Here is a 25,038-nt window from a genome sequence, read left to right on the forward strand (position 1 = left end):
AAACTGTCATGATAGCAAGAAAGGGAGATTTTAATTTTTTTTTCTTAAGAAAAAAAGAAAATAATCATTTATCACTAATTTTGAGGTGTAGGGTTTTAGACTCAACCTTTTTTAAAATCTGCATTGCAGTCTTAATTCAAGAAAGTGTTTCGAGTTTTGTCATTTTTAAGACTTTAGAAATACAGAAGAGGATGAGTGTATACACTGGTTTGCCTTACAACGTAGGAAATTCAGAGATATTCAGAATAAGTCTATTAAGAAGTTGGTTTTGGCTCCAGCCCTGGCTTTGATGTTGTAAATCTTCTGTGATGTGAGGGTTCGTTCGGGGGCTGCTCTCGGTGCGGTGGCCGAGGCGCTGCCTGCGGCTGGGTGATCCTGGCCTGGGCTGTGTGTTCTTAGCGCCTGCAGGTGAAGATTATGAACTGCCGCACTGCTCTGCCCTGAAAGTATCCTTTCCTAGCAAACTGTTCCCTCTCCTAAATGTGGGGACTGGTCGTTTGAGGTTTTGTAAAAAGAGAACTGCCGTGCTGTTTTATTTCCATTGGTGTAAACTGAAATTGAGAATACTGACCGGTGAGTGCATTGGCCTGGAGATGGTCTGGAGAGTGCAGCCAGAGAAAACTGCTGAGCAGTTTGCTGCCTTTGGGTTTTTACAGTGGTTGCAGGAAGGACTGTTGGCTTTGAAATAGTGTTAAAGCTGGAAAGAAAATGGCTACCAGAAATTATTGTTCCTACAGTAAGAACATGGCGTGATTATTAATGTGCTGCTTTAACTACTGTTAGAAATGTTGTGTGAGATACTGCCTTGAAGTAAAAGTGTCATTAAAGGGAACAGATATTTTAATCCATTTAGATATAATGGATATCATCAGGCATTCTTGTTTTAGAATGCCAGTCTATTTAGTGGAGAAACTAATTTCTAGTAAATATCTTTTAAAACCTCATTACTGCCTTTTCTACACTAAAAAATTGCTTAATGGTTTTAAATTTTAATAATAAACATAATGTGCTTATAAAACAACTTGCAGGGAAAAAAAACAGTACAGAGATACTTTCACAAAAGAGATACTATTTCACAAAATATGTTGCATCTGGTAACATAATTCTGGCTTTCTGAAATTAAGCCCTGAATGTTTTTTTCTGCATGCAGCAAAGCTTTTTTTAAAATTTTTTTTTTTTGATATTTTGAGTTTGAAGTAACTACACCCAATCTAAGTCCTGTTTGAAGATTTATAAATAAGGATCAAGATATATAAATAAGGGTCAGATTAGAGAGTGGAATCTACTTGGGAAATGATTGTGTTTTTATTTCATGAGGATGTAAGTGTATGCATTGTGTAGTAAACTTCTTGGAGGTTTTTGATTAATAGGTTGCAGTTACATTGAGGAATTTCAGAGTTATTTTATGCAGTACTTTAGGAAAGGGATATGCTAAGTTCAGTGAATGTGTGAAGAATAATCGATGCATTTCTGTCTCAGGATTCCACAGGTGGCAGATTGATGACAGGTATGGTCTGACTGTAAACTGTGTCTGCTCTTCATCAAAGTCCCATATGTGTGATGTGTTTTATACCTAGAGAAGATCCCATTTTTCTGTACTTTTTTCATCTTTTGGGGTTTTGGTTCTCTGTTGGACTTCTTGGCTGAAAAGGCACTTTGGATTCATTTGGTAGATGTGGGGCTGATAAACTATTTGCAGTAATATGTGCCAAATACACATCAGATAAAACTTCGAAGTTGTAGAAAAATGAGTAGTATGTGAAGACAAATGTTTGAACTGTAGAATTGTGTTGCTTAGTGGTACATTAAAGGGGATGCACTAACTTGATGGACACAATCCTAGCTTAAACTTTTTTACTTTTATGCTTAACTTGGCCTGCGTCATGTTTTTATTAAAATTCTGTAGTTCTGGAGAAAGTAGAGGACAGCACTACAAATGTATGACATCACTGTGCAGTTTAGTATTTTAAAAACAAACCTTCAAATATAAGAGGCTGCCTCAGATGTTACTAAAAGCTTGTTTGTTTGTTTGTTTCTAAGACAAAAAAAAAGCATGTTTTTCACTTAGGGCTGTTGGTTCCTTAGAAAATGCTTCAGTGATCAAGCTTTCCTGGTTTGCATTTTCAGTTACTTCTCAGCTGAGAAGTGGGAGGTGCAAACTTGGACTAAAAGTTTTTAAGGAACCATAATGAAATTTCCTATGAGGTAGGGAAGATTCTGTGTAAATACTCTCTGGAAAGCTTTTTTGCAGTGCTTGTAGTCATGAGGTGTGTCACTGTATTTTGAGGTGCTCTTTGTTAAGCTTACATGATGATGTGTGGTGAAGGAATACATATATATGTTTATAAAATCAGCCTGGGCACAGAATGATTGTATAACTGGAAGGGTAGAGGCAGTTCCTGTACAGAGGAGATTTTGCTGACAGCATAATGAATGGAGATGTGTTCAGAGTCAGGGATGATGCCAAGGATGTGTGCAGTGCCATTAGTAGTTTGGAGAGGAATGGGGAGATGATGTATTCTATGCTTTAGCTTTCCCTATTTAAGAAAAGCTGTTATATTTAAGGTATTTGAGTGCAGGAAATGAAGAGCTAGTTCATGTGGTCAAAATGAATAGGCTGAAGGGTGGCTGAGAACGTGTGGATGTCTATTATGCAAGTGGTAGGTAGATCTGTAGCTTAAACGGGCAGAAAAATTACAAAGATGGTGAATTATTTCTCTGTAGTTTATTGCTTGTGGTAAATCTCTGAAGAGTGTCATTCAATTTAGTAGGGTATTGATGGACTGTAAACTTTTTAATGTCAGTGATACTTAGACTGTTGCACCCGTCTTAGCTGAGGGGAGAAACTGCCTTGATAAGTAACCTTCAAAAACAACGTGTTAGTATTTTCTCTTAAGGTCCTGAAATTCTGGCTGTTTTCAGGACTCCCATCTTCAAACTGATGCTTCAGTTTAGTGCTTTTATGATGCTTTCATATGTCTGTTCATTGTTACATATTTGCTTACTGGATAACATATGCTCAAAGTAAATAGCTCTCAAATTGTTTCCCCTTGCTTCTCTGTAGACATCTTTGCATCTTTATTGTGTGCCTGTTGTGTACATCTTTGAATGTTTGCATCTGATCTGTTTACTGATAGAGAGGAAAAATAACCTTTTCAACCAATATGTTTTGTTAGCCCAAGCTCCTGCCTGCCTAGAATACTTTCCGCTGTGTTGACTTTTCAATTTTTTTTTTATTTATGGTATGCACATTTTTGAAATAATAATTAAATCTCTTGCTTGACCTAATTGATGGTGTAAACAGAGGTTCTTTTTTTTCCATTCAAGCTACTCTCTCTGACTACTTTTTTCCCTACTGTGATACTCCTATTAATGTTGCATTCAACTACTTGTAATCTTGTTTGGACTGAAACAGCTTCCCAGTCTGAGGTATGATCAGTTGTGTTCATTTCCTATGCTGTCACACGTTTCCTTGAAGTGCTTCACTGTCCCATATGGAGTGTTGTCAAAAAGCAAAACTTTCTACGAGTAGAAAAATGAGATTTCAACATTTCCACGTGAAAGCCCTACCACAGCTTTGGGAACTGTGCGTGTGGCTTTTGCTGTGATGAGTAGACAAAGGAAGAACTGTAACTTCTTTGAACTATTTTTCAGATAACTCAAAATCTAGCAGGAGATTCAAAATGCGAGAAGCAGACTTCTCTCTTGCAGTCCCTTGCTTGCTTTTGTTCACTCACTGCAGATTCTTTGAAGTCAGGAGCATCTCCAGTAAAAAGACTTAAATTTTGTCTCTTCATGTTATAAACTGTTAAGCTTTTGCCTAATTTGACTTCTAGGTAATTCAGGCTCCAGTATAGTACCCGTTCTTAAGTATTGCTCTTTAACTATTGTAAGAAGAGTGATTATTATTTTTTCTTTACAAATTTAATTTTGGTGAATGGGATTGTGGCATATATAATTCAGTTAGTTAAACTACAGTTGGAGCAGCATAGATTAAGAGATTGTACAGATTCTTGAAAGGGATTAATTTTGTGGTTTTAGAAAACCTCATGTTTAAATTCAAATGATTATTTAATCTACTCTGGATGTTCTAGATATTTGTGGTTACTGAATGTAGATTAAGTTGTTTTTATACTTTTTAAATAGAAATCAAAGACAATCAAAGCTCCCTTTGCAAACAGAAAGCAGGAAACTACATTTTATACAGACAAGGTCATTGCTGATTACTTATTTGAAAAATGGCAGTATAGGCTTGTATTTATTAAAGAGCTTTTTGCCTGTATCAGCTGATGTAGGACTCCTGTCAGCTAAGTTTTTGCCTTTTCTCTCGTCTTCTGAAATTACTTTGTCCCTGATATTGCGTATACAATTTTAGCAGGAGCTTCTGGGTTTCTTGTAATAGCCTTTTCTTAGTAATCTCTGCTGTCTGCTGCCTCTTTTTTCCTGCACTGATATTTAGGATTATTAGATTTTTGTAAGATTATAGATTTTTTCCAGAGCTGCAACAGGTATTAGAATGAAATTTATTCCATAACCCCACACCCTGCTTTTGAGTTTAATGCTGGGATGGTCATATCCTAATATATGGAGCTGCCACTCTCAACTGACTATCAAATTTTCTAAGCCGTGAGGTCAAGACTACAGTTGCAAGCCTTTTTGCTCTGTTATGTGGTGGAATTGACTGTTTAGCCACAGTTTATATCAACAAAAGTAGTTTGTGTAGTATAGTTGTCCTGGTCTTTATTTCTTCCTCTTTCTTGCTTTCCACACAGTAATAATCAGCTGTAGGGGCAGAACTGGTTTTGTGTTAAACAGCAACACACAGCAAAGCAAAACCCATCGAATAAACCACCTAAAAAGCTGCCATATGAATTGCATTCCTAGCTGCAGTCATTCCAGGAGAAGGTGGTAGTTAAAGGTGGTGATGTTTTTTCCCAGGTGGATGTAGGAATGTCAGTTATAACGCACATCTGTTATGAAAATTGGGCTGCATAGTAAACAAATGGGTCAAAACTCTTGTTAGGATTACAGCAAACTTTACTTAGTTATTGTACAACTTTGCATTCTAGTGTTTCTTAAACTTTTTCCTCAGAGCGGGAGGGTGTTTGCTGTTAGGAGATACTTCATTACAGCAAGAGTTTTCAGTCCATCTTTTTGTGTTCAGTATCACTGAGGGGGCATCGGTGATGTCTTTCGACCATTTCAGTTTTCTTCCACTTCCTGTTCACTGCCCATATCAGAACAGGAAGCTGCTTATCGCTAATCAGAAGCCTGACCATTTTACAGCTGTCCTTTTTCCCTGCTTTAGTCCACCTCCTCACTCTTTGAATATCGAGGCCTCCAGGTACATGCTCTGTAACTGCATTTCGTACTCAATTCTGTGCCCTTTTCATGCCCTCTTTTATTACCTGGTATGGCAAAGTGACTTTAATTCTCACTTCCTTTCCTGATAATGAGAATTAAGACAGGCAAATTGAAGCAAAAGCATTTATGATGTTGAGATCTTTGCCTTTCCCTAAGGAAATTTTTGGAGAGCTACCTTTCTAGAATCTTCTGGTAAAGAATGTCAGGCTCTCAGTTATTTCAAATGTCATCACCCTTGAAATTAATAGTAGGTGTTAGAGTTTGTTTGTGCTGGAGTGAGAGCAATCTTATTTGACAGCAGAAAGATCTTTGAGGGGAGATGTGAGTGCTGGTTAAGCCTTGTAGGTGGGTGGCTTTAAACAGTCTCAGTGGTATCAATAGTTTGGGCTAAGATCTGCTGTCCTGTGGATGGTGTTGCCTTCCGGAAGATGTTTGCATGACACTGCAAGTGCCATCTCCCATTGGGTGGAGCTTTGTACGTCAGGGGGTTTGAAATCCCAAAAAGGGGAGTTAATTCTGTAGGCCCTTTGAAGTTTTTGATGGAGGGCTACAATGACCAGCTTTTTGGTCCTTCAGCAGTTTTTCTGCCCACTTAGTTTAATAGCATGTGTCTATTTGATACAACTTCTTGGGAGATATTTTTAATTAAAATGCCAATAGTTGTTATTTGGAAATTGCATATGTTTGAGCGAAGACCACTGGAATGTTGATACTTTTACCCTGAGATCAAAAAGGTAGAATACTTTTATGGCTGTGGTTTTCTTACCCATCAGCTTTGCCTGTCTTGTCTGATAGTCTAGAACACAAACAGAAAACAATGACATCTGTACAGTAAGTTCTTGTTTTATTTTGCAGGTTTGTTTTAATGTGGAAGTGGATCTTACAGCATAATGTAAATCGAACAAGCAAAGGTGAGTAGGAGTTTTGTGTTGGTGGTGGTTTTTTTCCCAAAAAATGCCATTTGCATATACTGCTAAACCTGCAGCAAAGTGATCAGTGAAAATTCTCTTGAAATTTGTATCTTGGTTACTGTAATGTACACAGTGTAAGTACTGTCATGGTGCAGTGTTACTTTTACAAAACCAAAAGAGGAACAAAAGATATTCCCCCATTTAATATTATGATGATAATTATGTTTTTCTTCCATAAATTATTATAGTCAAAAAGCTATCAAGGTGTTCTGCTAGCTGTTGAGAGCCAAAATAATGAGCACTTAAAATTGTCCTTTACATATTATTATCCACCTGGTTTCAGAGTACTGAAAGTGTACTTTGCACTGTAAAAGCAGCATGTTAAACTTGTACTTACTGTATTAATAAATAACTGCGTGGGAAATTTGACCAACTATCAGAATAGCGTTTCAAGTTTTAAACAATGAAATTCTGTTGGAATTTTTGCCTCCCCTTTCTGTCTTTAGGAATCCATTTGCAAGCTATTTGAAAGACAAAGTGTATGGAGATTTACTCCTGGTAGAACTTAAGTGTTCATTTGCAATTGCAAAGTGTCCATTTTTCTGTAACTGGTGTTTTCCTCCCTCTCCCCACCCCCTTCCTCTGTTATTTTGAGAAACAGAATTAAGATGCTTATCTTTTTCTCTTCCATTTACTTGCTACTCCAGGAATAATTTGAACTATAGAATTAATCTTGTCTCCATATAATTATGTGAAACGTGTAACAAAGAGCTTTAATCCGTTTTAACTTGAGTCTTTCAAGAGAATCTTTAGGTGAGGCCTCACAGTTCAGTAAATTCTCTACTTTGGAGACATGGCATGATGGGCTCTGCTACAGAGGCCTCTGTAACAAACCAAAGCTGTCTTCTCAGGTTTCCTGCTTGCTCTTTGACTAACATGCCATCTTAGAATGTAGCTGCTTGCACTGACTTGATACTTGGAAGAGGTGAGAGGGAGATCCCATTTGCTTAGCTGAGTTTGTTCCTCAATTCCAAGCTCCAATTAATACGTAGACTTAATATTGCCTTGAAATTTTAGTATGTACATTTTAAAATAGATGTGAACTGCTTTGTTCATATCTTTTGTTCCACTAAGACTACTTCAGAGCTGTTGCTGTCAACTTAAAAATACTGATTATAGAAGAGTGCTTTGTGGGGAATTTAAAATAACTCTTCTGTTGAGGGTTGATCTTTTGTATCATGTATAACTGATTCAGAACTTTGATTATGAATTGTCTTCTGAACTATGAACAATTAAAAATAAGCTCTACTGCTGTGTTATGCATCTACTTATGCGTAGAAGATGTTTACTCCCTTAGCCTGACTTTCCTGGTTTCTGGAATGTGCTCCTTTGAGAAAACAAATGCATATAACTCTGCAAAAGGAAATACTTTATCTAAGGATGAGTGTAAAACAAGAATTGTGGCTAGAAAAGGGACTTGAATTGACAGTAAAATTCAAACTGTTCCTTTTGCCTTCTAATGCTTTCAGTACTTAAAGCTTGCCATTTGTGCTGTTTATTTGTAATTTGTGTTATCTAATGACTCATTTAAATACAGAAAAGTAGTTGAAAACTCTAATATGTAAATAACTGAGTGTGTATTTTAAGCATGAAGTCTTCTGACTGAAACTCTGAAGACCTTTCATCATAATGGTGGTTATCTGTGTTTAGTAGGGAAAAGCTGGTCTCTGAGGAGAGTGCCTGTAGTATTGCATTCACAGCAAGAGGACAGAAAAATGTATAAAAGAATAAATGGAAACAGTGTAATGATGTTTGATCAGTATTGCTATTGCTTGGAGGAGATCGTGAGGTTCCCAGAGTTCAGTAAAAATGAGAAATGAATAGTCAGTAAATCATTGTGCTTTTTTAATGAACAAAACAAAAAGCAGATCCAGTTCTACAAATTTGTGGTGTACTATGGCTGCATTGCAATGTGTATTGCTTCTTCTAGTCAGGGGACTGAAAAACAACATAGCAGATGTGAAGAAGGTTCAGAGAGGGCCAGCAGGGATGGCTGAAAGAGTTCATTTTCTAGAACAACCTGCATTTCCCAACTGCCTGTGTCTTCAGTCTCCTCTCATGAGTGTAGTGGCTGCAGTGTCTCAGAGACTTCTAAACAGTAATTTTCACTCCCACAACTCAGTGCAGATTTGCCTTTTTGTGTAAACTTGTCTTTTAAAGCAATACCTGAAAATGTGATTTAGTTATTTGCTCAAGCATTTTTTGTGTACACTTGACCATAATGCATTTCCTGATGACTCTGCTAGTGTGCTTTCCATGTAGGGATATTTTTTTAAGGGTTTGGAGTTTGTTCTTATAATTTCAAATCATTCACGTTCCTAAGGTAAATATAAAAGATATATCCTGACTTTTGTAAATAACTAAAGAAATCTGTTACTAAATAAAAATACACAGGGATAAGATACTGTTAATAAACAGTGAATGTACTTTATTGGGGTAACCATAGTATTTGTTCTTAAAATTTCTGATTTTCAGGCTGCATTTCTGAACTCCACAGGAGAATCTGTCTTGTTTTAAATGCAGGGGAAAGTTAGGAAAAAACAAGCTTGGTCTCAGTGTGTTAGAAGTGCAACGGGACACACTCTTGTGTAGCAGGATAAGTTGCAGAAGTTACATGCTTGTGCTGAATTTCCCTGTAATTAAGTGTGGAAAGTGAAGTGAGGTCATATTTTAAGCATTTTAGATACCAGACAAACCAAACTTGCTTCTAGAAATTGCCTTGAATGTATTTAGTATTGCCTTACCTAAAAGGAGAAGGATGTAATTAGAAGTGAATAATAGCACCATGAATACTGAAGAACAGTAGGTTATATACAGAATTTTGCACAGGATAAATTTTGTTGTGTAGGATTTTTGTTTCTTTGGCTCGGAGATGATCTCATATAGTTTTTATCTTGTTCATATTATCCTGGTAACATGAAGTTGAGTTTTCTGCCATTAGTCACTTCTAGTGATGACTTTTTTGTTTTAAATTAAAAAAATAAAGAAACAAACCCCAAGTATTAGTGGACTGATCTGAGCTTTTCTACTCATGTACGGTGTTACATGGGTTTGAGTCCTTTAAAAGCTCTGATTTTATCTTTTCATCAGCAAGCAGAATAACCTTCTCCAAGTCAACCGAATTTTTTGTTCTTAATCTGAAAAGGTACAAGATGACTTTTTTTGCCCACCTGGTATGGCTACTTAGAATCTTACTAGCTTTTTTATAAGCTAGTAAGATTCTAAGTAGCTTGATAACTAATAAGTAGCTTGATAACTGAAAGAACATAGGATAAGAGCCAGTTTTGATAAGGATGAGTGAATAATGTATTTGATTACTCTAAGGTTCTGAATTAAATTAATAAAAGCGGAGTGTTTGTTTCGGCTAGTGGTTTTATAAATGGGGAAGATACCATGCTTTAGAAGTTAAAAAATCTGTTTACATTAGCAGGAGATACAGTCGTAAAATTTATGATTACATTAACATTTGTACAGCAAGTGATTATCATCCAAAAATGCAAAAATCATGAGAAACTGCTAGATGTGTTTCAGGTCATGCTGGATAAAAAGAATGACAACTTTTGTTCAATATAACAGTAAATAAGGTCAGAATTTTTCTGAAGTCGAAAGATGTGTTGTTAATTGGATTAAAGTGTTCTTAATATCATCTTTAAGAAAGTCACTCTCTAAATCCATGATGCAGCAGCATCATGTTGTCATTCAGGTTTTCATCTGTGATCTCTTGGATTGACACTTCAAAACTAGTTCATGCAGGTAAGCAGCAATATTGTTTAATTAACTTGTGAAATATTCCTGTAGAAATAGTCAGATACATCTGATTTCTAAAAATTTCTCTCAGTCTGATTGTGATCTTTACATACTAATGAATGTAGATTGAGTGGGTAGCTTATCCAGGTAACAAGCTGGATATTTATACCTTAAGAGGTCTTTTATGTCAGTTACAGAATTCACTTTTTCCTGAAATCATGAAAATAACGCCTCTCTTGTGATATAGCTGTAGTCATTGGGGATTTGCATAAAGTTACATAGAACACCTAACTATTAATTGTTTTAGTGATATCTATTGGATTTGTGTTGGGGAAAAGGTTTCTTTACCCAAATGCTTACAAGCGGTGTCTGAATAAAGGGACCAAATTGTTGGAAAAACCTTTGTTTTACATTGAAGATCCGTTTTAGATCTGGATCTTTGGGCTCTGCTTTGATTAATTTTTAAATGTCTTGTGTTAGCAGAGCATTGCTCATATTTGGCAGCTGCAGGAACGTTTTTCAGTTCTGGATGCTCCACATGGGGGATAATTGGATTTGCAAATCTGAATTTTACCGCCACTTGGTGGCAGTACCTGGCTTCAAAAGGACTTGTCTCTGAGAGCAGATAAGGTGGCTGATCCTGTAAAACTGTAGGTTAAGGGAGGAGTAGATTAGTTTTTAAATTTCCGAAAGTTAGTTTTGTATTTTAGAAATCAAAATACTTTTTATTTAACCCACTGGAAAGATTTGCATATATATGTCTCTATGGAAAATCTAGCTATCATGTCTAATACACAATTTAAGAGTATTGCTTGTGTTAATACTATTCTCAGAAGATGTATTTAATGTTCCCCAGTTGAATTATTTTAGCATTTAATTCTAGCATTTTGCTTCAGTTGAGTAGCTCAGTTCAAGTAATTTTAGAACATAAAATTTGCTTTGTGGCAGAATTCTTTATAGTGCTGCATTCTGCAGTTTAATAGAGGACTGTCAAAGCTTCTTTTTTGCCTCACAAAATGTTCTCTACATTTTAACTTTTTTATTTATTCATATAGATCATAGAGATTAGGAACAGATTCCCCAGTGGCTTTTTCTGTCAACAAAGCTAGTAAGTTTGTGCCCTTACCCATAGTTGTTGCCTCTTGACTGTGCCGATTCAGCGGTGTTCGGGTCCCAGCCTTTTAAACTGGATAACAAAATGGTTGATAAGGGGTAAAAGAAGGAACTTGGGAGAGTGGAAAAAGGCAGCAATTGTTTAAATTGGCTTTGCTGCAAACAGAAGTGTAATTCCAATAAATAGCATAGCAATTCAGCAGTACATGATGCTGTTTTGAAAATACTTTCTCTTCTCTGCAAGCCAAAATCTTCTGCGATGCTCAGCAGGATCTTTAATTTTAGTATACTGTCCCATGTAAGGACTGTAGTGGTGATCTTAAAGTCTGGAAGAGTGCAGATACTTCCCTAAACATAGTCTCTTTGTGAAGTGTCTCACTTAGTGTGGCTGGTGGTGGTGCGTTCTGTAAGGAATACTTTCACTCTGTTGCCTGAAGAGCCAACACTGAGAAGCCTCTCTGAGTCATGACACATCAGGAAGGTATTTAAGTATATGATGGTGAAGAAGAGGGAGTCATCCTGTGTAAAATTTAAAATTGTAGAAATACAATTAAAAAATGAGGTGGGACTTGGGAAATGCATGTTTATAAATTTGAGTGTGATAATACTACTCTGCTTAGTGATAATGTTACTTTATTTGGTGAGAGAACTCTGGAAAACAGGATTCCTGGAAGAGAGGTAGAAGGGAGAAGAGCATCAAATTACAGTTTTGATTATTCTACACAACTTGGGATAGAGAGAACTTGCTTTTACTGTATACTTAATAATTTTTGTGTAATTTTCTTTTGCGTCAGAATGATAAATTCAAAGTTGGTAGTTGGAAAGCTTTTCAAAAATACTTTCGTGCCTATATTGCTATTTTGAAACTGAAAAACTGTCTGAGCTTTTGTGGAGCACTCTAAAGAGGACTAAAGTAAGCAAGAATTGGGATACTGTGTGGCAAAGTGTACTAGAAGGGAATCACAGAACAGTTGAATTTGGGAGGCACCTGTAGCCACCTTGTCCGATCCCATTATCCATCCCGTTGAAGTCCCTCTCAGTGGCGTCACAACCTGCTGGTGTATCAGTCTTGTGTGATCAGCTGCCTTGCCAAGGGTACCCTCTGCCCCATCATCCCGGTGGTCAATGAAGATGTTGAACACCATGGGACTGGTACCAGCCCCAGGGTACAGATTTAGTTCCTGGCCATGCACACTTCATACCACTGATCACAGCCCTTAACTTTTTGGCAGTGTGATAAAGATGCCTCACAGAAAGGAGAGGAGCGGGACTTTTATTTTTAGACTGTAATGAAAAAAAAGCTTTCTGGTTTTAATAATGCTGCTGGTTAATAAAATTATTTTTTGTATTGTGTCTAAATAAAAGCAATTTTTTGCCATACTTGAGGCTTAGGAATATGTTTCACTGAAGAAAACAGTTAATGGTGCTGAAGGATTAATAATGTTTCCTCAGACATTTAATTTCTTTAGAGAGAAAGCATGTGGGCATGTGAGATGACATCAAGAGAATTTAGGCATGTAAAAGTAAGGAAACAGTTTAGAAGAGAAATAGTGTGTTTTTTCAGAGAGCATGAATTCTATTTTTAATACTTCTGTGTCTTTATTGGAATGCTGCTGGTCGTTACCGTGTGTGTGCATTTAGGACAATTCAGTATTTGTAGTTCTTATCTCTAGTAGAGCTAGTGGCAGTACTATTCAAACTGCATTGCACTACTAAAAACCAAACTAGAGAGCTGCAGGAACATGAAGACAAATACCTGACTGTCCTCTGTGAACAGGGCTGTGGAATTCTGGGCAGGAGTTATGAAGCCTGTGGAGTTGCCAGTGTCTGACTGTTCCTAAGTTACCAGATTCAACATCTTGGTTTTGTGTTGTGGCTAGTCATCTTTTAGAAATACCTAGTTCATTTTGAAAAGCACCTGCCAGTGAAGCCATCGTAAACTCCTGCATGAGCAATTAAAACCAGAGGAGTATTTCTTGTAGTGATACATGTGATTCTTGTGACACTTAAATTGTAGTGTCATTTATTATTATTGATTTCAGTATTGAATTTTAGCACGATGCCCCCCATTGTGACAAACTGGTTTATTTCCCCAAGCAAATCAATACCAGAAGATTAAGATTAGGAATGCTTGGTGGCAGTAATGGAATTCTCTTTTGTGATTTCTAATTGTATGATGGTTGTTCTTAAATTTTGTTTAGTGTCCTTTTGCATAAGATCTTAATGTATCATTCTTAGATGGTTTAGACCAGAAATGAAGTTTCTGAAATTTTGACATTTTTAAGGAATTTTTGGTTTCCGTACTGTTCCTGACAGAGAACTTTCAAAGACATTGTTGCATTTGGAACTAAGTTTAAGGAAAATAACTTTCTGAAGAAGTATGCTTTGAGTTTGATCTTCCCAATTATAATCTTACTGAAAAGACAAGCTGTTTTTGTCAAAGCTTCTCTATAACTGAGAATTTCTTTATGGTCACCTTTTTCCCCAGATATTTGACAACTCAGTGAACTTTCTAACTTTTCTAAGTATAAAAAAAGGTTATACTGTGGGTGGCAGTAACTTTGTATTTATTTAGGTATAATACAAATGTTATATTGGTAATATTTCGTACTGCTTTAAAAAAATTTCATATAGCAGTCTATTTAGCTTCGAGAGTTTTCCAGTGTTTGTATTGTTATGTGAACAGCTTTGAATTTGAATTGTATTGAAGTTAACTAGTTTTGAATGGAACTCTTCATGTTGTAGTTGGATTAATAACTGTGGACTGTGTAAAGTAAGTGTGGGGGGGCAGTACTCATAGTGTTATGCATATTAAGCAAACTATCTCTTCACTACAGAAGTTTGGAAAAATGCAGAAGTGTTCATTTGTAGATTTCAAAGCTAAGTAAGGCAGTCTACAAATTGTGTTTCTGCTGTGCAGAAGGAAATGTATTTTCAACGACTTAATTTGCAAACACAAATAGAAGCTGAGGGACAGGGAGTCATTGACTTATCCTCTAGTTGTCAGGCTTTGTGGTTTTATTTCCATCTGAAATAAGGGTGGATTGGGATAGCTTTTTAAAAAATGAACCAGAAAACAAGTAATAGGTATTCTTCTAATGATCAAATTGTCGTGATTTTATTGATTTGAGGCATTAATATTGCTAGATAAAACCCAAAACTCCTGAGGCATAAACTCTGTGCATTACTGTGGAAGAGGCAAAAATATTGTGCAGCTGTATTCTGTCGTTTGTTTTTTTTCTCAAGATGTGGCTGGTTTATGCTGATACACTAACAGTTCCTCTGCTACTCTGTACAAACCTTCATTTTCCAGAGGTTTTTAAACCTTTCTCTCTTGGCAGAAGTTCTGTACTTGATGTTTGCCATGATTAAGGTTTTAAAGCATAGACTGTGATGGGGCAAAATGGAAGGAGATACCTTTTTGGTCCTGTTCCATGATGTACTTAAACTCTCTCTGGTCTTCTGTTTGTTGCCTAAATATCTGTGACTTTGGTTCCGTCACCTTTAATATAATCTGTCACTAGAGAATGCATTATTACAGGAACACTGGTGGAAAAATGGTAGGTTTTCTTAGTTTTCTCTATTTGCATAATGAAGTCTTGAAGAAAAATCTAAATGGGAGCAGTGCAAACCTGAAGCACCTTTCTTATCTCTTGAATATTTGAACTATCCCTTGAATCCTGGTTTTTCACATAACTGCTTAAAGAACTTGTCGTATGAGGAGTTATTTATTACAGGACAGGTATGTTTTTGCCTTTGTTCCAGCACTGCTGAAAGACACTATTTCTTCAGTTTCTTTAACTAGGCTGATGAAATTCAAACCATTTAGGAGATGGCTTCTAAGTTTTTATGCTACTTAATAGTTGCTCTGTGCTTTAAGCTCATTGGCTCATATTTATGAATTTAGTGAGAAACTTGATACCAGAACACATAAAGGCACTTCATGCTTTTCACAAACTCAGACAAATTCTTGTGTCTTAATTTTTCAGCTCCAGTGTGCTTTCAAATTTATTACAAATCCCTATAAAATGACACGGCTTGCAAGAGAGGCTGACAGAGCTCTTGCCTACAACTGCTAGTAGGCAACAGCATGGTATGCTTGGCACTGAGGTGTAAGCTTTACTGAGCTAGCATTGCATGAAGGCAGGGCTCTTAATTTGGTGTGTAGCCCTACTGCATAGTAAAGGTTGTCATTATGAAATAAGAACTTGGAAAGGTCATAAACCTACTGGTAATAAATACAATTAATAATGTACATAGAACAATGGATTTAAGTATGTTCCTATCAAAAAGAATTATTAATGAACAGAAAGTGGACAGCATAGATCTAATGACAGGAAGGTTGCATCTAATCTGAATTACTGAGTGACCTAGGAAGCTTGCTTGGAGGGATTACCAAATAATTATGTTAATATGCAATTATCACCTCATTTCTTCTGTAGTAACCTCAAGATGTAGTGTAGTAAGGGTGTTATAGCAAGTGCTGATAGTTTGCAAAAATACTGATGTTCAAGATTTTTTATGACAATAAGAATAGCTTAAGGCATTGAAATTATGATCTGTCAGCTTGAAGATAGATCTGACCTTAGACTTTTTTAATGCTTAGACTATCTGGCCACAGGCAGTCATATCTGCAGAACACATGATTTTTAAAACTGATACTTTATGAATAAAAACACTATTTAAAATCAGGTAGATTTTAAGTCACTTAATAGAGAGTGGAATGTGGCTTAGCTGGATAAATAATAGGTTTCCTTCTGCTTTTGAATATGAAATAATTTCTCTATAGTAAATAGCATAGCATGTAAACCAAGAATAACACTGTTAAGTGTACTGCAGTCATTCTAGGCTTAGCTGAAATAATTGAATTGAATTTGACCTAGCCTTTAAATAAAGTGTGTTTCAAAGGTAGGAGCTGCGATTGTGTAGGCTTTTCCAGACACTTTCCATCACTATTTTTGCATGTCTATATCTCTTAGGTATATTGCACTAGATTCTTAAATAAAAATTACCTCAACTGTCTAGTTGAGGTAATACAGTCCTGGTAGTGGATATGATAAGCAGTACTTTCAACAGATTGAAAGTTTGATCTCAATTTTTAATTTTTCAAATACACCAAGTATTGAATGCTATATATTTTGACAGAATTAATAATTTTGTATTCCTGATCTAGTATAGAGAAGATAATTTTAAAACTCTGATTGAAGCATGCAAAGAACATTGCATAACCTTGGTTACATCTTAGTTATTACAATGATCGATTTTTCTTTTTTTCCCAAGAGGCAAGTTAGATGATAACATTTCCTCAAAAAACGGGGTGTTGTGTCTTTAGTTATACCTGTTGTTGTTACTGCATAAATTCTGACACGTGGAGTAGATAATGTAACTGAAGTATTGCATCTTGGTTCAGTGTTATCACAGGACTAAGTTATTGTAATTTAAAAATACACTTTCTGTTTTCTCTAATGCCACACTTACAAAACTGTTAACTTTATGGCTGTTGTCCTGCACAAAAAATAATGAATTGTACCACCTTGATAGCTGGAAAAATAATATATGATAAGAATAAAAATTATAATTTGCTGAAAATTATTAAAATGTAACAGTGATATTATTGATACAGTAAGCATTTCAGGCTTAATTCAAAGTCTGAAATCTGTAGGGATACCTGTATTACCATAGAAGACTTCTAACCATACCCATATGGAATAGTCCATAATCTCCATAAATCCACAGTATGGGAGGAGTCTCTTTCGTTAGGTAATGCTTTAGCTATCTCTGATAACTCTGGAGAGAATCTCAGTTTAATGGTGACCACAGGGTGTCCTAGCCACCTTCTTAACTTCAGCTTTAACACTAATATTCATTAGCAGTATGGTTTTGTATGTAGAGCAGCATAGTTTTGTCCTCATCTTGTAAACCTGTGAGAAGTTTTGAGGAGCCATTCTGATAATGAGGATTGCAGTCTCCAAGCAGCGCACTATTCTCAGTCTGCCTCCCCGCTGTTCAGGGGCTACCAGTGAAGTTGCTTTAAATGGGAAGCGTCTGTTCTTCCTCTGAACCCCTCACACCAGAACAGATGGGTGGAACTTGGAACATGGAAGGTTTTACCTCAGAGGTGGTAACAGTGAAGCCACTCATTAACACTGAATTTACCACTTCGTTAGCAACGTTGCTTCCTGTTGAGAAAAGCTAATACAGGCTATCAGATTGACTGAGCACACTTTTGTCTGCTTCTGCAACAATAAACCAAGGAAAACACATCTTCCAGGCAAAATTGTCTTACTCAGTTTGTTATAAATGTTTTGTGAACAGTTTTATACTCCGCTGCTTGATACTATATGAACCCTGCATTACTGAGTTGTAAAATTGCTGGAGCTGTGTGCATCATTGTAGGCTTCACTTCTTTTAATTGACTTTTGCATTACTGATTCTTAGCACATGTTTGCACTGCCCATTTCTAACTTGTGTCGGTGATGTAAAGACTCCTGCTGGGTGGTGCATTATCACCATTTTAGGGTGATAGCTTTGAATGTGATCTTATTGGAAGTCGTTATTATAGTGAAAAATGACCCCATCTCAAAACAGGAAAGAAAAGCAAAAATCTAAGATGTACAAGATGAGAAACTGGGGTGTCTAGTAGAACATTTGCGTAAAGGTATGTTGTAGATAGTAATACAATAAATATTTCACACACTTGAGACATTTTTTATGGCTCTGATTTGAGCGTTGCTGTATTTCTAAATTGACTAGTTCAGTGATGGAGTAGCAAAGGAAATATTTTTAATGACTTAATTTTTCATTTTATTTCTACTCCAAATATAATTGTTTTTATCTGCAAAAGTCAGTTATCTTACAGTAAAGTTTGTTTTGTACGTACTCAGAAGAGTTAAATAATTGTTTTGTCCTTTTGCTGATTTGAAACAAAGTAAGTGCAATAAAAGAGAATTTCCATGAAGCTGTAATTAGCTTTGAATTGTGTGGATAGCTGCCATTCTGTTAAACTGAAAATACGGGACATATTTTAAAACATTATGTATGAAGATGAAATTGGTGTTGTTTAACTAGGTTGTTTTCTCTCCTTAGGAAAAAAGGATGTCCAAAGTGGTCTTCCTGGATTTCGATAAAGGACCATTGCAGGAAGCCATGGATATTAGTTGTGAGTTATAACATCTTAATTCAAAGAGTCTAGGTAATAACTCCTTTTAACTTGGGTTCTATTCAAAATGTTAATTAGTAACTGAAACTATGTGATTGCAGGCATCAAATCCCTCAAAAGATCAAAGTGAGTAGTATTCTTTAAGGGTAAAATAAGTGATTTCTGTAAAATATAGATGTCCTGACTCCTAGATGAATGTTTTAATGCCATATGCTCAGTGTATTCTGAGGACCTGTATAAAAAGTGAATGTCAGGGTAGACTGAAGTTTATATTTCTGTTGGTCACACATTTTCATGTGTAGGCAACTCACTTGTGCTCACTAAGCCTTGAACAGATGATTTGATGTATGAATAAGAGTCACTTGTAGAAAGACAAGGCCACCCCCACAGGGAATTAATATGCAGTAGTTCTCTGGACTGGAAGATATTGTTAGTGTCATGCTCTGGATTCAACACCGTGACTTCATCTGGTGGGTAAATCCTAATGAAATGTTTCGTTCTTACAATATTTTTTCCCCACCTTTCATAAGATGTTTAATTTGCTTATTGTTTAAAATAAAGCAAATGGGATTTATATGTTTTAAAGCAAGGAAAGTCCTTTTGTAAGAAGGGAATAAGAAGACGTCTGCTTTCCTCAGTGAGTTTGATCCTTTGCTGTGTCTCTGTCACTAATCAGATGCTTAAAATCAGATTCATTTTGTTTTTTCCTTCTGCAGGCTTCCATGTAGCATCAGGTCAATTGTATGGAAGTAGTTCAAAAAAAGTGCTACCTTGAGAAACGTAAAGACTGTTTTAGTTTCCTAAAGAAAGTATGTTTAAAGAAAAAACAGAATTACTAGTAGATGTCTGGGTAGCCTTTACTCCCTACTTTTACTTCTGGAGAACAACTGAAGATAATCTGTATTTATGTACGCACAGAATGTATTTGTGTTTGTTTTGGCAATCTAATTTTCCCCATCTTGCTTGTGTGTAGGTCTCAGGCTTCTTTGAACTGGGATATTTGGCAGTGACTAGTTTACTGTATGGCTATTAATATTACATAGCAAAGAAATTGTATTTTTTTATTGCTTCATTGATTCACTATAAATGTCCTGGATATCCTAAATTAAAAGTAGATTTTTGACAAGATCAAAACATCTTTTTAGATTGCAGTGTGAAGAATGATCCTGAAGAAAAGCTGTAAATTAAAGTTATCATTATTTATTTCTGCAATTACCTGATTTTTTCTTATTTATTTTTTAGTATAAATGTACTTAATGGACAGACCAGCAATATGGATGATTTAGAGATAAATACTGGAGTCACTGGTGCTAAAGAAGAAGAAATCCTATGTGATGATAATTTTGTATCTGAGGAAGAAGAAGGTGGCATTCCCAAACCAGAAGAGAGTGACACATCATTTCAGAAGAACACCACATTGACTCTGACTGAGGAGCTGTCAAGGGACAGATCTGAAAAAGCCTTAAGTGGAGGCCAGGCTTCTCTATTTATACACACTGGTGCTCCTACTGTTTCTAGTGAAAACTTTACCTTGTCTAGAGGAACTGCTGTTAATGGACCAGTTTCACACTCCACCTCAACAAAGACTTCCATGATGAATAAAGGCAGCGTTTCATTAACCACTGGCCAGCCTGGAGGTCATCTTGCAGATTCCTGCTCAACTTTGACAGTGGTTCATGATCTTCAGCTGCCTGCCAAGAGTACAACGCAGAAATCAAATCAGCACCAAGTTTTATTTTTGTTACCTGATGTAGCACATGCTAAGAACCTGACTCATTCCATTAAAAATCTACCTACCTCTGCTTCAATTGGTTGTGATTCACAGAAAACAGTAGGAAATAGTGTAGATAGCACTTTAGTAGACCAAGTAGAAGTTGGTGAGGATGATAAAAATTTACTACTAAAAGATGATTGTGTCGATACATTAACAGGCATTTCCTCAGGTACAGGTGGCTTCAGATCGGGATGTGATCCCAGCTGGGATCCACAAAAAGAGTTTATACAGTTTCTTATGACAAATGAAGAAACGATAGAGAAGTCTCCCATTCACTGTAAGGTAGGGCTAGAAAAGAAGCGAAAAAGGAAAATGGATGTTAGTAAAATAACACGCTATACTGAAGACTGTTTTGATGATATTCCTAGTAAATCAAAACTATTAAATGTTGAATTCTTAGAACAGAATGAGGAGCTACAAATAGTAGAACCACAGAAGTATTCATTGAGTAAAGTAAAGCCTGAATCCACCGATGAAGAGCTGGAAACTGTTGATGCTATCCAGCAGCTCATTTATAGTCCCACTAGTAACTGTGCAGAAGATACTTCTCCTGTTCACACTAGCACTTTTCTATCCAATACTTTGAAAAACAAATGTGAAGAGAATGATTCTGAACCGCCACCTACTTTCAGTACTGATGAACCATCATTTTATCCCTGTACAAAGTGCAATGTGAATTTTAGAGAGAAGAAACATCTGCATAGGCATATGATGTACCATTTAGATGGGAACAGTCATTTCCGGCATCTCAATGTCCCCAGGCCCTATGCATGTAGGGAATGCGGAAGGACATTTCGAGATCGTAATTCACTTCTTAAACATATGATAATTCACCAAGAAAGAAGGCAGAAACTGATGGAAGAAATCCGTGAGCTGAAAGAACTTCAGGATGAGGGTAGGAGTGCACGGTTACAATGCCCACAGTGTGTATTTGGTACCAATTGTCCCAAAACGTTTGTGCAGCATGCAAAGACCCATGAAAAGGATAAAAGATATTATTGTTGTGAGGAATGCAATTTCATGGCTGTGACAGAAAATGAACTGGAATGCCATCGAGGGATTGCTCATGGAGCAGTAGTCAAATGTTCTATTATTGGTAGCGACTTGTCCCAGAGAAAAACGCAGAAAAAAGCATCCTTGAAAGATCCTTATTTAGGATCCTCAAGAAAGTCATTGACATATATGTGTAAGCTGTGTCCATTTGCTACTTCTGCTAGAAGTGTTTTAAAAAAACACATGGCATATTTGCATCCAGCATCATGCATTGATCCCTTTGGTAGCCATCTTAGACTAGAGAAAAGAAAAGGCAGCATAATAGAAGAATCTTTAGATTTTCGTAGCAGGACAAAACAGTTGATGAAACATTCTTCTACTTTTCCAAAGAACTCTGCTTTAAAACAGGATGTAAAAAGATCATTTGGCTCTACTTCACAGTCCAGTAGCTTCGCAAAACTTCACAAGAGACCCTACAGGATACAGAAGGCTCGGAAAAGCGTTTCACAGTCATCTGTAAGTGTGTGCAATCTAAATTCTACAAACAAGAACTTTTTTATTAGAAATAGCATTGACCCAAAACGTAAATGTTTTCATCAAGCAGCAAAGCAGAAAGCTAGTGCCAAAAAAAGTAATTATTTATATAGGCACAAATATGAAAACTACAGGATTATTAAAAAATCCAGTGACTCTTACCCTTTGCATTTAAAAAAGGAAGAGTCCAAATCTGTCAGTGCTTTACGTTTATTTTCTTCATCAAGTAATAATTGTTTTGTCATGGATTCAAATAGCCTTGGTTGCAAAAGGGCAGAAGGCTGTAAAGATCATAGGCATGTAGCTGTAAAAAGAGTGGTTAAAGAATCCAAGAGGGAAGGCTCTGTTACAGGAGATGATTTGGATTGCTATCCAGATTTTCTCCATAAAATGACTGTTGTTGTTTTACAGAAACTAAACTCTGCTGAAAAAAAAGACAGCTATGAAACGGAGGATGAAAGTTCATGGGATAATGTTGAACTATGTGATTACACTACACAGTCTGTGGAGGATGAATCTTACAGTGATATTAATCAGGAGCATGTAAACCTATTCCCCATATTCAAAGGTAAAATGGAAGATAATGAAGCTGGTGATAAATCTTCACTTGGTTATGAGCAGAATGATGGCTTTTATTTTGAGTATTATGAAGATGCTGAGGGTAGTAACTTTTTGCATGATTTGCATGATCCTCAGAATTTAGAAAATGTAGGATCAGCATTGCCAAAGCATAATTCAGTTTTCCACTGGACTGATTTGTCGCTTGAAAAGAAGTCGTGTCCATACTGTCCAGCAACCTTTGAAACAGGTGTTGGCTTGTCCAATCATGTCAGAGGACATCTTCACAGAGCTGGACTAAGCTATGAAGCCCGTCATGTTGTTTCACCAGAACAGATAGCAACAAGTGACAAAATGCAGCATTTTAAAAGAGCTGGAACAGGGACTCCTGTTAAACGTGTTAGAAAAGGTAAGATTTGTTTTTTTATTTGAGTACAAAGTAATGGGGGGGCCAAAGGGATTTATTGAGCACTGAAGAAGATTTGCTTTATCTTGTTGTAAAGCCTCTCTTCTTGTGATTTGCAGTTGTCATGTTTAACTGTATATAATTGTCAAAAACATTATGATTGTTTTCTTTTTAGCAATTGAGAAATCTGAAACTTCCTCTGAGCATACATGTCAGCTCTGTGGTGGCTGGTTTGATACTAAAATTGGATTGTCTAATCATGTGCGAGGACACCTGAAGAGGCTTGGCAAAACCAAGTGGGATGCGCACAAGTCTCCCATCTGTGTTCTGAATGAGATGATGCAAAATGAAGAGAAGTATGAAAAAATCCTAAAGGCTTTGAACAGTCGCCGTATTATTCCCAGACCATTTGTTGCTCAGAAATACGCATCAAATGATGACTTTTTATCTCAGAATGTTATACCTCTTGAAGCATACCATAATGGCCTAAAGACTGAAGATATATCTGTGTCTGCATCGGAGGAAGAAGGGCTGAGTTTCCTAAATGAATGTGATGAAACAAAAGCAGTACTACATGATGAAAAAAGAAATCAGTCACTTACACTGATAGAACTCCTGAAAAACAAGAGGTTAGGAGAAGAAAGGAATCCTGATATTTCCCCTCAAAAGATTCATAATCAAACTGCAAGAAAGAGGTTTGTTCAGAAATGTGTTCTTCCATTAAATGAAGACAGTCCATTGATGTATCAGCCACAAAAAATGGACTTGACTATGCAGTCAGGTAAGAAGGTGTTTCTTGACAACATTTCCAAAAAATCATATCATTCATAGAAAATGTAAAAGTGCAGAGTATTTTATTTGGGATTCTGTTCATTTAATTCTTGTTTCATTTCCAGAGGACACTTGACTGCGAGAGGTAGCACAGCAAATTTTTCTGACATATTTTTCCTAAAGTGAAAAAACCCTTCAGCCGCACTGAAGGGTTTTTGCATGGAATAGTTCCTGTTCTGCATATGACTGGGCATGCAAATTGAAAGTGGACACAAAGTGAGCCTCAGTAAGGAAGAAGACACATCCTGCAGTAAACAAGTTGAAGTGTCCATGCATATTTGGTGGACTAACAGTTCTGAAATGTTTGGGCTTGTAACCCTGTTTTTGGGCATTAAAACAGCTGGTTTGGGAGTACTGCGTTTAAGTCTTCAAGGTTTGTGCAAGGCAGCATTTGCTCAAACTAACAGAACTGTTGATACCATTATAAATGCATAATACTGCAAATTGGTGAATCACTGTCAACTAATTTTGATAGTTTTAGGTAAACATACTCTTACAACCTAGTTTGATTCTTGTTTGTTTCAAATTGTGGCTGCTGTGTGAAACTCATGTTTGCTTAGGGCCTATCTGTCCTGAGTGACAGCCTGTGCTGGTTCAAGCTTTGTTGGCATACAGTTGTAGCCAGCAGGTTTCCAATGCACAGCCTCTGACCAGTAAGGACCTAGATTGTCCCTCCACTGAGAATTGTGCTAATGAAACAATTCTACAATCAACTTTCTAGCTACTCCGTATACTAATAGAGCAGGCTCTTAGGGTGATGTTTTTAGCTTACTTATCACATGAGAATTATTTCTAGTCTTGGGGAACTCTTACAACATCCTTTTTAATGTGTACGTAGAGCTTGCATTTACCGGTTTCTTGGTTGGACACCACCAATGCTGCAGGATTCTCTAGACTGAGGAGCAGGATCTTATTTTTCTACTCCTGACTTTTTTTTGGTGTTGTTTCTTTTCTTGTTCTTTACCAGGTTAGTAAAACTGGCAGTGCCTAGTACTTTTTCACCTGTGTTCTTTTCTTCCTTTAAACAAAAGACCCCAACAATCTGATGTGCTCAGAAGTTCTTTTAGGGGGGCTATAAAAGTGTGGCAATAAATCTCTTAAGAAAGGTGGCTTTCTAAAATGACAGTAGAAGTGGAAAAGAGTTACATTTTATGTCTTCTGTACATCTGTGGTTGTCCCTTAAGACAGGAAATTGCTTAATAAAGGAGGTGTATCTTTGACAGGTTTAATGTTTTGAAAAACAATGCTCAAGGAATAGCTTGCCAAACCTGACACTGTTTTGCTTTCTGTGTAATATTTACTGCTCAGTACTAGGTAGAACCTGTTTGGTTATGATGAACAACCAAGTGAAAATAAACATGTGCTCGCATAGTACTAACAGTTCTGAATGGGGCCCAATAGTTTTCTGTGGCTGAGGTAACAGAATTTGATAACTAACGCACTGTGCCAGTTGAGTTAATAAGAAAATATTTAACATCCAGTTGAAAATCTTATGTTTTTCCTAAAAAGGGCAAATGTTCCTAATTCTGGTTTTAGTGTTAAAAAGGCTTTTACCAACCAGGTGTTCTTCTTCTGTAACTTGCCTGAA

The 25,038-nt window shown here is 36.5% G+C and overlaps 1 protein-coding gene across 5 annotated transcripts in view; it reads left to right on the top strand.

The window, feature by feature from the left end:
* ZNF644 (zinc finger protein 644) overlaps positions 1–25,038 on the top strand; it is a 71,969-nt gene that overhangs the window by 36,589 nt on the left and 10,342 nt on the right. For 3 of the 5 annotated variants that reach the window (XM_066192499.1, XM_066192496.1, XM_066192498.1), the window contains exons 2-5: positions 6,220–6,275; positions 18,282–18,387; positions 19,597–22,622; positions 22,795–23,400. In XM_066192499.1, coding sequence (XP_066048596.1) covers positions 19,628–22,622; positions 22,795–23,400 — 3,601 coding nt within the window. In that variant the 5' untranslated portion in view covers positions 6,220–6,275; positions 18,282–18,387; positions 19,597–19,627. The remainder of the gene's footprint in view (positions 1–6,219; positions 6,276–18,281; positions 18,388–19,596; positions 22,623–22,794; positions 23,401–25,038) is intronic. The other 2 variants (XM_066192501.1, XM_066192500.1) reach the window with 2 other exon arrangements.

The sequence above is a fragment of the Chamaea fasciata genome, unplaced genomic scaffold, assembly GCF_029207755.1.
Source record: "Chamaea fasciata isolate MVZ Bird 193981 ecotype frontalis unplaced genomic scaffold, bChaFas1.0.hap1 SCAF_10, whole genome shotgun sequence".
Classification (NCBI taxonomy): domain Eukaryota; kingdom Metazoa; phylum Chordata; class Aves; order Passeriformes; family Sylviidae; genus Chamaea; species Chamaea fasciata.